At 39.1% G+C, this 15441-nt stretch overlaps 1 protein-coding gene across 8 annotated transcripts in view; it reads left to right on the top strand.

The window, feature by feature from the left end:
- The window catches only part of IPCEF1 (interaction protein for cytohesin exchange factors 1), an 85674-nt gene extending 70701 nt beyond the window's left edge, over nucleotides 1–14973 (top strand). For all 8 annotated transcript variants that reach the window (XM_032836397.1, XM_032836395.1, XM_032836401.1 and 5 more), the window contains 2 exons: nucleotides 5822–6015; nucleotides 13826–14973. In XM_032836397.1, the coding sequence (XP_032692288.1) occupies nucleotides 5822–6015; nucleotides 13826–14032 (401 nt within the window). In that variant the 3' untranslated portion in view covers nucleotides 14033–14973. The remainder of the gene's footprint in view (nucleotides 1–5821; nucleotides 6016–13825) is intronic.
- The last annotated feature ends 468 nt before the right edge of the window (nucleotides 14974–15441 follow it).

Below are 15441 nucleotides of genomic sequence, written 5' to 3'. Positions count from 1 at the left end.
TGACTCTGGTGGAGAAGGTAAATCTAATACCAAAAAATGAGGGAAATCAAAGTGAAAGTACTCTCCTCTCAGACTTAAATGAGTACAAATACAAGTACTGGCTTTATACTTGGATGCGTTGTTCTTTACAATCTGATTTCTAATAGAATTTATTTTACCTGCCATCTTTTTGTTTTGTTTTGTTTTGACCCTCTCTTTCCTAACTAGTATTCTTCCAACATTCTATTCTCCATTTCTAAGCTCTTCTGCCTTTGTTTTACACAGAGCCCAGTCTACCATGACCACAACTCATTTTCTACTCCTGATTAGAACTAGATTATCCCCAGGTGCCCAGTTCAAACACCAAGCAGAGAATCTGATTATCCAGCCTGACTCCTAGGTTGCTGACCAGGTTATGAATTTCCTGATCAGGTGCCCTATGGCCCTGTGAGAACAGAGTTTGCAGTGTAAAACCTGGCCACCTCAGAAACAGAGGCTCTGGGTGGGGATTTTTCCATTGGAAGACAGAATAGTGGGAGCATGGATCTGAGCCTAGGTCTGTCTGGTCCAAGTGGCTATCATCTCAATGGCTGTCTGTTGCCTGATCTGAAATCTTTCTTCGTTGGGCTTTATTCAAAAGACAGTTCATCAGATATATTTATAGTACAGCATAGTGTTTAAGACTGTGGGTTTTGAGTCATTACCTATGTCTCTCTCTGTGGGTTTGGTCAAAGTTTTTAACGTTTCAACAGTCTCTTCCTTCTATCAGGGCTAATAACACTTTTTTCACAGGATTGTTAGAAAGATAGTGAAGTCATGTTGGTATAGTAGTCAATATGGTAGCTTTTACATACTAAAAACTCAATACCTGATGATTATCTCCACCAGCAGCAAAACCAGAGAGTCTCTCAAAATTCTACCATGGTAATGTTCTTGATCAGTAATATCCTTACTGTTAAAATGATTTATCCAGATTTATCTTAGCTACATAATTCAAACTTGTCTGTCAATATGATTCTGTCTTTTGCCATGTTGGAGAGTTGTCAGAATCACTAACTAGAAGAAGCCTGTAAAAGTTTTTGACTCTCTTGGCATCAGGTCTTCTATTAAATAATATTTGCAAAGTTTTGACGGCTACACATAATGTCAAAATGGCTATGTAGTTATCCTATTGTGATAAGTGCCTTCCATGGTCTTTTCCTTTATCAAAAGCTTTGAACATCCGACATAAAGCAGGGAATACTCTTTTCTACATAAACCTTTCCAAGTATTTCAAGGCTGGGAGCTAACCTTGTCTTCCTTGGGATAACATGTAGACTTTTTCAGTCTCAAAAAGGGTTCCTTTCAAATTCTGATATGAAATATGGTATGTGAATTTCCTTCTGCACTTAGGTTCTAAATAGAAAATAAAAACCACATTCTAGAAAGCACAAGGAAACACCAAAAATAAGATAGTGGGGGAGGCAAAGTTGAAAATACTGCATTTAAAGAGATAATCTGCATACAGTGTTCTCGACAGCCAAATTCTGGGCCTACGGGAGCATGCCTGCCCTGTCAGAGGCAGACAATAGGGTGGGTTATGTGGGAGGATGGCAAGGGAGCAGTACATTCATCTGGCATAATCTTGGAAAGGAGTGAACTTCTAACCATTAGTTTAGAATGTTGCTTTGCCTCTTTGCTAAGGTCACCAAGAAAGATCCTATTAAAAAAAAAATAGTTTCTTTCTTGAGTCAATCTCTATATTACATTGACCTAAGTTTAGAGAAAGCTTGCTAGTTGGACTCCTGAGACATTCTGAGCTAGCCTAACAGGTGTAAAGGGTCACAGAGAACGTAGGTGCTTCCTTCTGGATGAGTCCCTGTGTTTTTTAACTCCAGTCCCTTTCTCTTCCAGTGAGTTGCAGCTGGTATTGCATGACAAATCGGACAGTCTAGCCTTGCTATGCAAACCACCGTCCATGGGCTGGCAGTTCCGGTATCACCTAGGAGCTTGTTAATAGTTTAGAAGCTCGGAGTAATCCCAGACTTGGCCAGTCTGGGATTCTGCATTGTAACAGGAGCCCTGGGTAGTCATTCGCCTATTAAAGTTTGAGAAGACTGGTCTAGAAACGCATAAGCCTGCACGGTGTGGAATTGAACTTCTGTTCCTAATTCCATCCCTGATTTACATTTTGGAAAGATCCCTTACTGTTTTTCAAGAATCTCCATTTTTTTCTCCTTTATGAAATAAAAATAGTTTTCCTCTTCCTTGGCAAAGGCTTGGCAGCTCGTTGAGGTAGCTTGGAAAGTGCCTTATGCGGTAGAGGGAATGGAAGTCCTGTTATTTCACCCAAGAATACTAAGATAGACTCTTGCACATAAATGCACTGGAAACACTTGATTGTCAGACAGAATTCATTTCTTGTGCTGCAGAAGACCAGGGAGGTGGAAGTGATGGACTTGGCTTCACTTTCTAGCATGAGACAGACCAGCGGTCTTTGTTGGCAATCTTTTTCCTGCTCCTTCTACAATCTGGTAAAATACGATAAATAACCTAGTGCTTCCTAATAGGATATTATAATGTAGAAAAATATTTACATAAAAACACAAAAGGGAGATTTTAAAACATTGCTTTATGCAGAAGCTCCATAAAGGCACGTGGTTAACATACCAGGACTACCCTCTCTGGAGGGACTGGGAAGACTCTCACCTGTGCTCTGGGGTCGGGTGTAAGTTGAATGCTGCTATGTGCTTATACCCTTTGGGTCTTTTGTTGTCCTCTGAATTCTGTTTACCATCTTCTTCCATTATTATTGGATGTTCATTTTATGGCCCTGTGAAGGCCTAAGCACCAGCCATTAGCGCAGTAAAAACAATACAAAGCTCCTAGGTGGATCATAGACATGGTTGGATCAGAGGTATGTCCTCTGAGTATTTAACAATATATTGTACGTCTCTCAGATTATGACACAAAAAAGCCGAGAGGGATATTTTCTTGACTCCCAATATCATCATTTATTATTTTATTGTCCTTATGTTTATGGGCAATTCTGGCATCCCATTATTAGAGGTCAGAATTATGTATAGTCTTTCAGTTTCAGGTTTACCCTGAGAAGGGGTGGATAGTTAGAGGAAAGAACACAACAAGAACGTTTACCTTTTAGGTTTCCCCCATTTCCTCAACAGTTTTAAACTTATCCAAGCATACATGCTCCTTTCCATTATCTCCAGTTTCTAAATGAATTCAAATAGAGAGTGTTTTTTGAAGATTATTTGGTCATGTTTTTGGTGGATTCTGCATTAACTTTCAGTAATCCCACAGGTCCACTTTATCTGTGTATTAATTTTAGAGTTCCACTATTTCTTGGGGGACTGGAAAGTCAAGTTGTACATGCAACACACACACATACATACACACACACACAGTTACACACACGCACATACACCACATATACATACCACACACACATCACACATGTGTATCCTATGCACACACAACATGTACACACCACACCACATACACACATACACACCACACATGCATATCACATGCATACACCATACCACACACACACACACACACACCACACATGCATTATATACATGATGCATTACAAAAAAGACCATATACATTACACACAGAGACACCACATACAAATAGATAACCACACACACATACCCCCACACAAACCCATATTCTTATGATTAATGTTCCCATTTAAGTCAGGGAAAGGAATGTGTATTGGGGAGAAAGATAATTTCTGATATTTTTAACAGCTTCATTTTACATTCTTATAAGCAATGTATAAGGGTTCCAATTTCTCCATATCTCTGTCTATTTTTATTATTGTCTGTCTTTAAAATTTTAGCCTAGTGGGTACAAAGTAGTATCTCATTGTGGTTTTGATTTGTATTTATCTAATGACTAATGATGTTAAGCATCTTTTCATGTGCTTTTTGTGGAAAGACTCACTTTTGATGTGTGTTAAGTGTGAACCAAAAGTTCTAATTGTATTCAAATGCAGTTTTGAATATCTCCCCCTTTTTGGAGTCTGTTTTGGTAGAGAGCAAAGAGGTTTGCTGACCAGTATTTTAAGTTAGTTGTAAAGTTTGTTCAACATCTTTGCCCTCTATTTTATGAAAAAACATTGGGAACACCTATGGTAGCTTTCTGACAATAGATGAGGAAAATTTAATTATCGCTTAAAGATTTCTAGTCTTCTACGTAAAAACTGTAAAGAAAGTCAAGTTTGCTTGATTTTGAAACCTTCTGTTAATATTGTATGCTTTACCCTCTTCTTTGGAGAGGTCCCTTTTTTCAGTTCTTCTTCATGCCATACTTTGTAGATGGCTCTCTATCAAGCTTCTCTGTGAAGCACATAGACACTAAAAAGTAATGGTGGAAAAGAAATCTTGCTATGCATCTTTCTTAAATTTATTTTCAGGGAATGAAGGAATAAAGGACGAAAGTTCTTAGTGGGATATTGAAGCGATATTGAGAGATGAAGACTTTTCTTTGGTAATCTATATTATTTGGGGTCCTTTCAGTTGTATGTGACTGAGATCTACACTGAGAGTAATTTAACAAAAGGCAACATTTTGGCTCCTATTAACTGCAAGGACTCCAATAGAATCACCAAGATCCATGTTTCAGCTGTATCCTGTTGATTGGCTCCATTCTTATGATTCTTGGGGTGCTCCCTGGAAGCTTCTAGCTCATATCATCACTGTTTAGGAGAAAAGAGAGATTGGTTCCCTGGAGCCTCAAACAAATTCTCAGAACTGAGTCTTCCTGGCCCCAGTTGGCCTGACCTGAGACACATGCTCATCCCTGAATCAATGACTGTGGCCAGCATGGTGGAACTGCCATTAGCTTAGCCTCGGTCATGTGGTCCCTTCTGGATCCTGTGTGGTGTCACTTCACTGGAAGCATTTGGGCTGAGGCTAGCAATTTGTAGTTAAGAAGTGGGGGTAGAAGTATGTGGCAGGATGAGGAATGATTATTATTTGCTCAAAGCCACAAAGATCAGATGGAGATTCCTTCTTTCAAAGGGCAGTTCTAAGAAGGACATTAAAAACTCATCAGGAACAATGGTTCTCAAGCTTTAGGTTATGTATTAGTTTGCTAGGGTTTGCTTGTCTCACCACTATGTTTTAGAAGCAGCTAACTTGTTTCACAGATTCACAGATGGAGAGGAATTTTGCCATACGATGAATCATTCTCTGAGTCTCACCAATACCACATTTAGACGATATTTGGATTAGATTTTGGATTTAGAATTGATGTTGTAGTGGGTTAAGACTATTGGAGATGTTGGGATGGGGTGAATGCATTTTACATGTGAGAAGGACATGAATTTGGAGGGAGCTAGATGGTGGACTATTATGGATTCAATTGTGTCCTTCCAAAATTCTCATGAAATCTTAGTTCTGAAGTACCTTAGAATGTTACCTTATTATAACTGAGGTTGTTGCAGATGTAGTTAGTTAAGAGATGTCAGGAGGCTGAGCTCCTAATCCAATTCAACTTGTATCTTTATAAAAGAGTTTGAACACAGAGATATATGCACAAGGAAAACACTCCATGAAGATTAGTTTTGCTGCCACAAGCTAAGGAACTACCAAAATATAGAAGAGAGTCCTGGAAAAGATCCTTCCATTGTGCCTTCAAAGGGAACATGGCCCTGTCCTAACAAAGTACCATAAACTGAGTAGCTTCAACAACAAAAATTTATTGTCTCACACCTCTGGAAGTCAGAAGTGTGAGATCAAGGTGTCAGCAGGGCCTTGTGTTAGGATCATAGAATCTAATGTTCTCAACTTGATTTTAACTGAGTTTATTGTTTTTTTTTTTATTTTAATAGAAGAAACAAAGTTGTCTGAAGATGATGAGATGGAGAAACTCTACAAATCATTAGAACAAGCCAGTCTCTCTCCCCTTGGGGATCGTCGACCTTCAACTAAAAAGGAGTTGAGAAAGTCCTTTGTTAAGCGATGTAAGAATCCATCCATAAATGAGAAACTTCACAAAATCCGAACCTTGAATAGCACATTGAAGGTAAAAAAAAAAAAAAAAAACAAATTCTGATTGTGGATGAACTCTGTGGATATGGGTCAAGGCTGGTTCTGTAGAGAGAATCATGTTCACCAGAGTGTTTGTATGAGTAGAGGGGAGGGCAGTAAAAGCAAATACAATCCTCTGTAGGGTCAGATGACCTTGGGCATCCTTAAAGCACTAGAACATTCACATAGTAGCACCCATTGCACTACCTACATTAGGCCTTGATTTTTGCATTCACTTTGGTCTAAAAGTTCAAATGCTAAGCTCCTAGACCCTTTACCTACCATGATAAATGTTAATGAGGGCTTAAAATAGTTTGTGAGAATAAACAGTAATATTAAATAAGATCTTGGAATTTCACCTGATTCATTAAAGAGTGCCTTTCTTCTCCTACTACATCCAGAAGAAAATCTCTAGATTTCAGATCGAGCCAAGACTTCATGATTCTCAGCCTTAGGCTTTGGAGCCAGAACATGCCATGAAAGATGGTCAATGGAAAATGTATGGTAGATTGTAATAGGCCAGCAGATGTTTTCACAGTGGGAATGGGGACAGGGTACAAAACATACTGAAGTTATTTTCAGCGCCTCCTGAACTAAAATGGTTCTTCATAACAAAAACATCTTGCTTTCACATGTAGACTATAGCATGAAGAGGAAGAGGTCAGGATACTTTGTAAAATAGTCTCAAATTGGCAGAAGATTTATAGATTCTGAATAGCCTTGATAGATTCTGCAGTTTAATTTGATTTGTACATGTCCTTTTGCATCAAGAATTTGAGTTTCTTTCTAGGAAGAAATACCAACAATCAAAGGACAAGGCTACAAAGAAATGGCTGGGTGATTCTTGGTCAGATGTTGCTGTTAGTTGGTAGAATAGCTAAGCACCCAAAAAGGCTGCAAAAAATGAGGCTGAAAGAGAAAAGGCAAAGGAGTATTTTCATTATATAAAGAAAATCTAAATGCAGAGAAATTCTCCAATGCTTAATGATGAAAGACATCAGTTGCATTCCTTTCAAGTCCAAATATATTATATCCCATGATAAGTATGTAGTTGATAAATACATTTGGTCATTCAATGTAATATACCATAGCATGTTGGGAAATGTTGGGGCTGGTGAAACGTAATCAATGTTATGTGGTCCTATGAACCTCATTAGGAGATAGGAAGACACACTGATGTAGAAATTGGCCTTCTTGGATTAAAAAAAAAAAAAAGCTAATCAACCTATTCACTGGAGAAAGATAATTTGGTACCTGTTTGTTTCTTCATGTCAGAAGGCTATAAGAATTATTTTAACTACCTGTAATTGAATCAAATTTGATCATAATTATCGTTTAAATTCAGAACAGTCAGGGTAGTCATTGCCTTTAAAGAGGAGGGAAGATATTCCTAGGAGTAGGGCCACAGAACAGCTTCTGAGGTGCTGGGTAGGGTACCCTCTAGCCTCACAGGGGTTACACAGATGTATCCATCTCATCATAATTCATTAAGCACAAAGATTTCTATATGTGCATTTTTGTCTATGTATATTACATTATGATATAAATGTCTATTTTAAAAAATACTTCAAAACTATAGTGTGAGCCAGATAACATAGTTTCATGAAGAAATAATGAAACTGTTTTAGCAATAATGTTTATATTCATGATAGGCACATTTCATAAATAAAGAAAACCCTTACACTGGGATTACACTGGAACAAAGTCTCTTTATGGAAATTCTAGGAAGTTGAGCAAACCATCTGGTCATACCCTAAATGCAGATCTTTAGGAATATCTGATAATTCAACATCCATTGACTTTTGGCTAAGCGTGTCTTTTTTTTTTTTTTTTTTAATGAATAATTAGGGTTGCCCGGGTGCCTCAGTCGATTAAGTGTCTGCCTTCAGCTCAGGTCATGGTCCTGGTGTCCTGGGATCGAGCCCAGCATAGGGCTCATTGCTCAGTTCCTCTGCTTCTCCCCCTGCCTGGGCTTGCTCTCTCACCCTCTCTCTCTTTCTCTGTCAAATAAATAACCCTCTCTCTCTTTCTCTGTCAAATTAATAGGTAAAATCCTTTAAAAAATAATAAAATGAAGAATTAATGGATCCAACTGAAACTTGGTCTCAGGCCTATTCTAGTCTGTGTCAAAAGAGGAATGAACCTTCCTTTCCCCAATTTCTGTGGTAGAACCCATTTTTCAATGCTTAGATCTTAAGTCAGGTCATGTGTGTACTGACTGTTTGGAGTGAAAAAGGAAAGTAGAGCATTGTCTCTCTCATGGTATTTCCTGGAGGCCCTGCCCAGCCTTGCCTACCAGAAGGCAAGGAGGATGTTGTAAATGTAGTTCAAAGTGTCTGGTGAGCCTGCTGTACTGCAGGGGAGAGGCAGGGGCAATGCACCATGGTGCTGACTGGTACGCTTTGCTGGTTAGCATTATAGAGCCTGCTGTCGTTTCATTAACTTCCTTCCTTTCTAGTCTTGTCTACAGTTACTTCTTTCATCCGTGAAAGAACTTAACACAGACTTGAGCCAAACTGGTAAGAAATTTGAATTCTTTAGGGCTGAGAGGCATAGGAGAAGTGTTAACCCAAAGTTGAAAAGACCTTTTTTTAAAACCTTTGATCAGATTTAGAGGGGTGGTTAATTCATTTTGCCTTAAGAAAACTAGTTCTTCAAATTTTGTTTATCTGCAAATATCTTATTTAATTCTTTCAATAAAATGTTAGGATCGCTCTCTGAAGCAGGTGTCAAAATTTTTTTTGTGTGGAATAAATTGTAATTTTTTTAAAAGATTTTATTTATTTATTTGACAGGCAGAGATCACAAGTAGGCAGAAAGGCAGGCAGAGAGAGAGGGGGAAGCAGGCTCCCTGCTGAGCAGGGAGCCTGATGCGGGGTTCGATCCCAGGACCCTGGGATCATGACTTGAGCCGAAGGCAGAGGCTTTAACCCACTGAGCCACCCAGGCGCCCCTAAATTGTAATTTTTAACAATTTTTTAAAAATGATTTATTTATTTGAGAGAGAAAGAGAGACAGAGAGAGAGAGAGAGACAGAGCGAGCAGAAAGCCAAGGCAGGAGAAGGGTAATGGGGGAGAAGAGGGAGAAGCAGGGCTCGATCCCAGGACCCTGAGATCATGACCCAAGTTGGAGGCAGATCCTTAACTGACTGAGCTACTCAGGTGCCCCTTTAATAATTTTTATTGAGTTTTTAATTTTCATTCCAATATAGTTAACATACGGTGTTATATTAGTTTCACGTGTATTATATAGTGATTCAACACTTCCATACATTCCTCAGTGCTCATCATGAGAAATGTCCTCTTTATCCCCATCACCAATTCATCCCAGATGTTGAAATTTCCAAGAACAAAGTCAAACTCCTTAAACAACTTCCTATGAATAGCACTATGGTGGTATTAAAGGATGAAAGTTCATTTTTTGAGGAAAAGATGGTAATTTGAAGTGCAGATGTGAGAACTCAGAGGGAAGAAAGAAAATTCTCTTGGCCTTGCTTGATTTTCTACAAGCAATCTTTTCTCGTTACCCACTTACTTAGCCTGCCTTCTCTCTGCTTCCTGCTCTTGGTCAGCCTGCTTATTATCACTCTTTGGTTACTTTCCCGCTACACAATTTTTCTTTCCTTCCTGAAATCCAAATATATATTTTAACCTCCATCTATCACCACATTCTTGCTCTCTTGATTCAAAATTGTAAATCTTACCACTCAGATACTGTATATGTGTAGTAAAAAAAAATTTAAAAAAGTAGAAAAAGAGAGAAGAAAATGTAATAAAATGCCTTAAGTAAAACATAAGTTAAAGATAATTGTAAGGAACAAATAATACATTTTTTAATGTCAGTGTTCGTGATCATCTAAGACCAAGTCCTTTATTTGGGTAGAAGAAATGTTACCAATTCTAGAATCCCAAAACTATATACAAATGTATAGATATAAATATCTATCTATGTATTAATATATAAACAAATATAAAATATATAATAAATAATATGTGCGTAAAACACACACATACATATAACCTTTTTTTGTTTGCTTACAAAAGGGATTTCTTCAAGGTTTTAAATAGGGTTCATGATACAAAAAATGGACAATTATTCATTCACATTTTATTTAATGCATTCATTTTTAAAATATTTTATTTATTTGTCTGACACAGAGAGAGCACAAGTAGGGGAAGCTACAGGCAGAGAGAGAGAGGGAAGCAGACTCCTCTCTGAGCAGGGAGCGGGTTCCATCTCAGGACCCTGAGATCATGACCTGAGCTAAAGGCAGACACCTAATGATGGAGCCACCCAGGCAATCCAACATATATTCATTTTTCTACAACAAATATTTAGTAAAGTTTTGTTTAGTAAAGCCGTGAGTATATCAGACAAAAATGCCTGCCATTAAGAAGCTTACATTTGGGTACTAGAAGAAAATGAATTTTATAGATGCTAAGTGATGATAGATTTGATAGAGAAAAGGAGGATGAGGAATGCTGATGGATTGATTTTTAATTAGGATAGGCATGAAAAGGCTCTTTGAAAAGTAGAATTGGAGTAAAATCTGAGAAAGGAAAAGGAGTAAGTCTTGATGCAATCCAAGGCAGAAGGCTACAGGCAGAAAGAACAAAAATGCAAGTGTTTTGGGATGGGAATATGCCTACTAGGCTTGAGGAAGAGCGAGGAGATCGTGGCTGAAGTGTTGCAGGAGAATGGGGCATAGGGAGATGGTCCGAAGGGTGGGTCAGAAGGGTGATGAAGGATTATAACATACTGTGCCTTATTGCCATTGCCAATACTTTAGCTTCTACCCAGTGATATAGGAAGCCTTTGGAAGGTTAGGAACAGAAGGGTGCCATAGTTTGACATATTTTGAAGGGAGAACTTGGGACTTGCTGGTGGATTGGCAGTGAGAGCAGGATGACTGCAGTATTTGGCCCGAGCTACAGGAAAGGTGGAGTTGCCATTAGGTGCTTTGCAAAAGACCGTGATAGAAACAGGCTTCAGTGTGTATTGGAACTTGGGATGGGCGGGGCCTATAGAGAATAATAGGAGCTTAGTTTTGAAGATTTTATTTTTTTGTTTATTTAAGAGAGGTAAAGTGAATACTTGCACATGTGGGAGGTGGGGCAGACAGAGAGGGAGAGAGAATCTGGAGCAGGCCCTGCACTGAGCAGGGAGCCCCACACAGGGCTCAATCCCACGACCCTGAAATCATGCCCTGAGCCAAAACCAAGAGTCGGTCACTTCACTGACTGGAACCACACAGGCACCCTAATAGGAGCTCAGATTTGGACATGTTGTATTTGAGATGCCGGTATGTGTCCAGGGGGAGCTGCTGAAGAGGAAGTTTAGACAAACCAGTATGGAGTTCAGAGGAGAGACAAGCTTTGCCAGATAAATTTGTGATCCTTAGTATATAGGGAGAATGGGAAACCTGAGATTACATAGGATTAGCAAGAACGCAGTTATACGTAGAGGAAAGAAGAGGCTAAAGTCTGGGTTCTGGAGCTCTCCAATGTTCAGAGATTGGGCCAGAATGAGGAATCAACAATGGGGAGTAAGAGTAAGTGGCCATTTTGGGATGAGAAAAATCAAGAAAATGTGTCACAGAAATGGCATGATGAAAGTGTTCAAGAAGGAGCAGTCAATAGTTTTAGATGTTGTTGATAAATAAATTGAAGGTAAATAGTTATTGGATTTAGCAACATGGGGGTCACTGATGACCCCAACAAGAGCAGTTTTGGTTGAATCCTGATGGAGTGGGTCTCTGAGATAGAATGGGCACGGTGGTGGGGAGAGGAATATTGAAGACAAAGAGAAGAGTGGAGCATTCCCTCCAGCAGAGATGTGGGGTTGAAAGAGGGCTTCAAAGATGGGAGAGGTGACGGCATGTATTATGATCAAGTGAAGATGGGAAATTAAGGAGTCACAGGAAAGAAGGGAGAACTGTGGGAGTGAATTTCTTGAGGATGCAAGAGTGGGTAATAATGCACAAATGGAGAGCTTGGCCTTTGCTAGGAGCACAGAGATTTCATCCAAAAGAATAGTAAGGAAGACTGAGATGTACCTGTCTTGATGTAGGTAGTAGGCAATGGGAACTTGGGAGAAGTGTTGTTCTGATTGTTTCCATTTCCTCAAAAAAAAAAAAAAAATAGTAAGGTCATCTGCTCTAAAGGAGAATAGGGGAGGAGGTTTGAGTAGAGATGAAAAGTTTTGAAATAGTAATTTGGGAGACTGGGAGAGAAAAGGAGTGGGAAAATATGACTACTGGATAGTAGTAGTAAAAGCCACTTAATGGCGGTGGTCATGAATTTGAACTGCCACCAGTGAATCTAATTGTGAATTTTTAGCTACACACATGCTGGCCTGGGGATAGACCAAAAGATTGGCTCAATATTAAACATGTACTGGATGTCTCCCTGGAACTCGGTGTTGTGTTAGGTGCAAGGAATACAGGGATGAATAAAATGCTTTCTGTCACCTTCCTTAAAGCGCTTTAGAATAGGGAGTATGACAGATCCATGTGCATTGAAGTATAACATGGCAAGTTCTAAGTATTGGAAGACACAAGAGCATAAAAAAAGCTTCTCAGTCCAATTTAGAAGTTCAGAGATTTTCTGGAGAACATGATGTCTGAAGTGAGTATAGATTTATGAGGCATAGTAAATTCTGGTAAAGAAAGATTGGCAAGTGTTCCATGTGAAAGCAACTCTAGAAAGTAGAGTTCTCCAGAAGAAAGGTAAGGAAGGCCACGTGGTGCAGCATCACGGAGTGTGAAGTGGCATTATGTGGCAGAATGCATACCACCACTGTTGGAGCAGGAAGTGAGAAGGATCAACAGGTGAGCTCAAGGCCACAGAACCTTGGACACGAAGGGGAGCCATTACGAGGACCCCAGATTTGAGGTGGAGGCCCTGCACTGCCAAGAGAATGGTGGATTTAAAGGGAAGATTGGAGGCAGGGTCACATCAAGTGTGAGGAACTGCACTTTGTACCCCAAGTTAGGATTATGGTCAAAGGGATGGAGGAAACAAGAATAGATTTGAGATTAAACTGTCAGGATTAAATGATCTTTTTTGAAGGTGGAAGCTGTTATACTTCATTTTTAACCCATTTGACTACAAAACATTCTCCTCACCTGAGCCAGGCGTTTCAGAAATGTGTGTTATTGGTTATGGAGGACACAGGGTAAAATAACGTGAATAGATTTGTTTGCTCTATTAGCATAATTGGAACATATGCTGTTTTGATGGAAGGTTAGTAGTCTTTTTTTGAATAAAAAGCCTATATATTTATTCGGTATATATTAATTAAATACATGTGTGTGAGTTACCAAAAAAGAGGACAATTTAATAAAAATAAAAATATATTATCTGATGTCTTAGGGATAGTGTTATGTCCCAATTCTACTTAGTGAAGTTTGGGTAGGTCAATGAAATGATGATACAATACGATTATAAGTTTCAGAAGGAATAAGGCTCACTCTGAGATAGAAATATTACTGAGGTGTGGAATAAGGATTGGACAGGGAAGAGCCACATGGAAAATCCTGTCTATACATCTAGTTCTTCCAGCAGCCTTCACGTAGGACACTTAACTTCTTTTTGACACATACATGCAAATGGTTGTCCTGCCATATCTCTTAGGCTTGGTTAGGGATTAGAATATTAGTGTGTAAAAAACCTTGATAATTTTATGATGAATGTATATGTGTACTTGTAAAAGGGCTAAAGAGGGTTTATCGAAATTAAGATACTGACTATATCTCACACCCTCCTCTGACTTTTTTTTTTTTTTTCTTCCCCTAATGGGGCAGTGTAAAGAACATGACCTGGCCATGATTAACCAGTTGCTGGATGATCCAAAGCTGACAGCCAGGAAATACAGGGAGTGGAAGGTGATGAACACACTGCTGATCCAGGATATCTATCAGCAACAGCGGGCCCCTACGCCTGCCCATGAAGGCACCTCCGAGGGACTTGAGGAACCACCTTCCTCTGCCTGTGTTGAAAATTCTATTTGAGAACAAGCCAGCATTCTCTCCCCTGCTATCTTACCCCCAAGTGACTCTTCAAGAAGTTGCAAGAGCTTTCCATCAAAGGAAAACTGAAACCAGGTCCTCAAGCATTGGCTCCTTCTCTAAAGAAGCAAGTGAGGTGAGGACCCACTCTGACGGCAGCAGGACTCCTCGTTCCAGTTGGAGTACTTTCATCGAGACTGGAGGGATGGAGTCCAGTTGAACAAACTTTGTGTTCCTGCTTGGAGCTCTCGGTTATGCTAAGCTTTAAGTGGGAAGTGAGAAGTGTATGTTCCTTGCTCTCAAGAGAACCACGGTGTTCAAAGAACAAAGATCACATTTTACCAGGGATAATTATTCATAGAAATGTTCTGTTTTCCAAAAAAGAAGAACGTACATAGTCCCCCGGCTTCGGTAGTTTAATTCTTCAAATCATTTCTTGGAGTGGAGGAATGTGTTTCACAGCAGAAACTGGAATGGGACAAATGTGGTTTTTTGGAACCCAAATCTCTCTGGAGTAGTGGTGCCTTTTCTACAAGCTGAGAAATACTTCGTGGTGATTGGTGTGTGGGAGAGCCCAAGGGGGAGGCATGTTCTATTGAGCACCCTCTCAAAGTACAGTTTGATGTTTCTACACTTGACTCAGGGGTGGGGCAGGGAGGATCTGATTAAAGTTTCATTTTCACAGAACAACTAAAGAAATCTATCTCATTGTGTGTAGAGACCTCCACTTCCTCCTAGCTTTTCTAATCCACTGCAGGAGATAGAAATAAGTCCACCAAGGAATGCTTGCTGGTTTTGTCTCGGAGAGTGGTGCCTAGACACAGTGCCAACATATATCCTGCCTCCCCAGATCAAGATGGACAAAATAATTCTGGTGTCTGAATGAGTTTGATATCTTTACTCCAAAAACACCCAACAAAAACAACAAAAGACTTAAAATATGATTGTTTTATTTTTGTATGTTTGTGTCACCTTGTGTCCTATGTGAATAGCTATCTATAATATGTTTGTTATTTAAGTATATTTATAGAAGGTCAAATTACTAGTGTTTTAAAAGATGGTAAAGTAATTATATGTTTTGCTCAATATATATTCTCCAAGTATATACTTTTTTGCTTGAGAAAATAGGAATACTGTTGATCACTGGAATTATTATGTTGCACTATAATGTATGAGGAATGCTCAGGCTATCTTGTGGGATAAATGTGGAGGCATGTATTAATAATTATTCATTTTCTGGCTTCTCTCTCTCTCTCTCTCTCTGCCCTTCTTTCTCAACCCAGAGTGCTCAGAATTCTGTCACTCTCTTAACCAGAAAAGGACATTCACCTTAGGTTATTTCTTTTAGTAAATAGACTTTTTAAGCTTTATGCCATTTATGCCCACAAACCCTAAACCAAATGAAACACAAC

This window comes from Lontra canadensis, unplaced genomic scaffold (genome assembly GCF_010015895.1).
Source record: "Lontra canadensis isolate GAN:19392208 unplaced genomic scaffold, GSC_riverotter_1.0 scaffold92, whole genome shotgun sequence".
NCBI classification, from domain to species: domain Eukaryota; kingdom Metazoa; phylum Chordata; class Mammalia; order Carnivora; family Mustelidae; genus Lontra; species Lontra canadensis.
The sequence above is the reverse complement of the archived record's forward strand: the minus strand, read 5'-3'. Positions and strand labels throughout refer to the sequence as shown.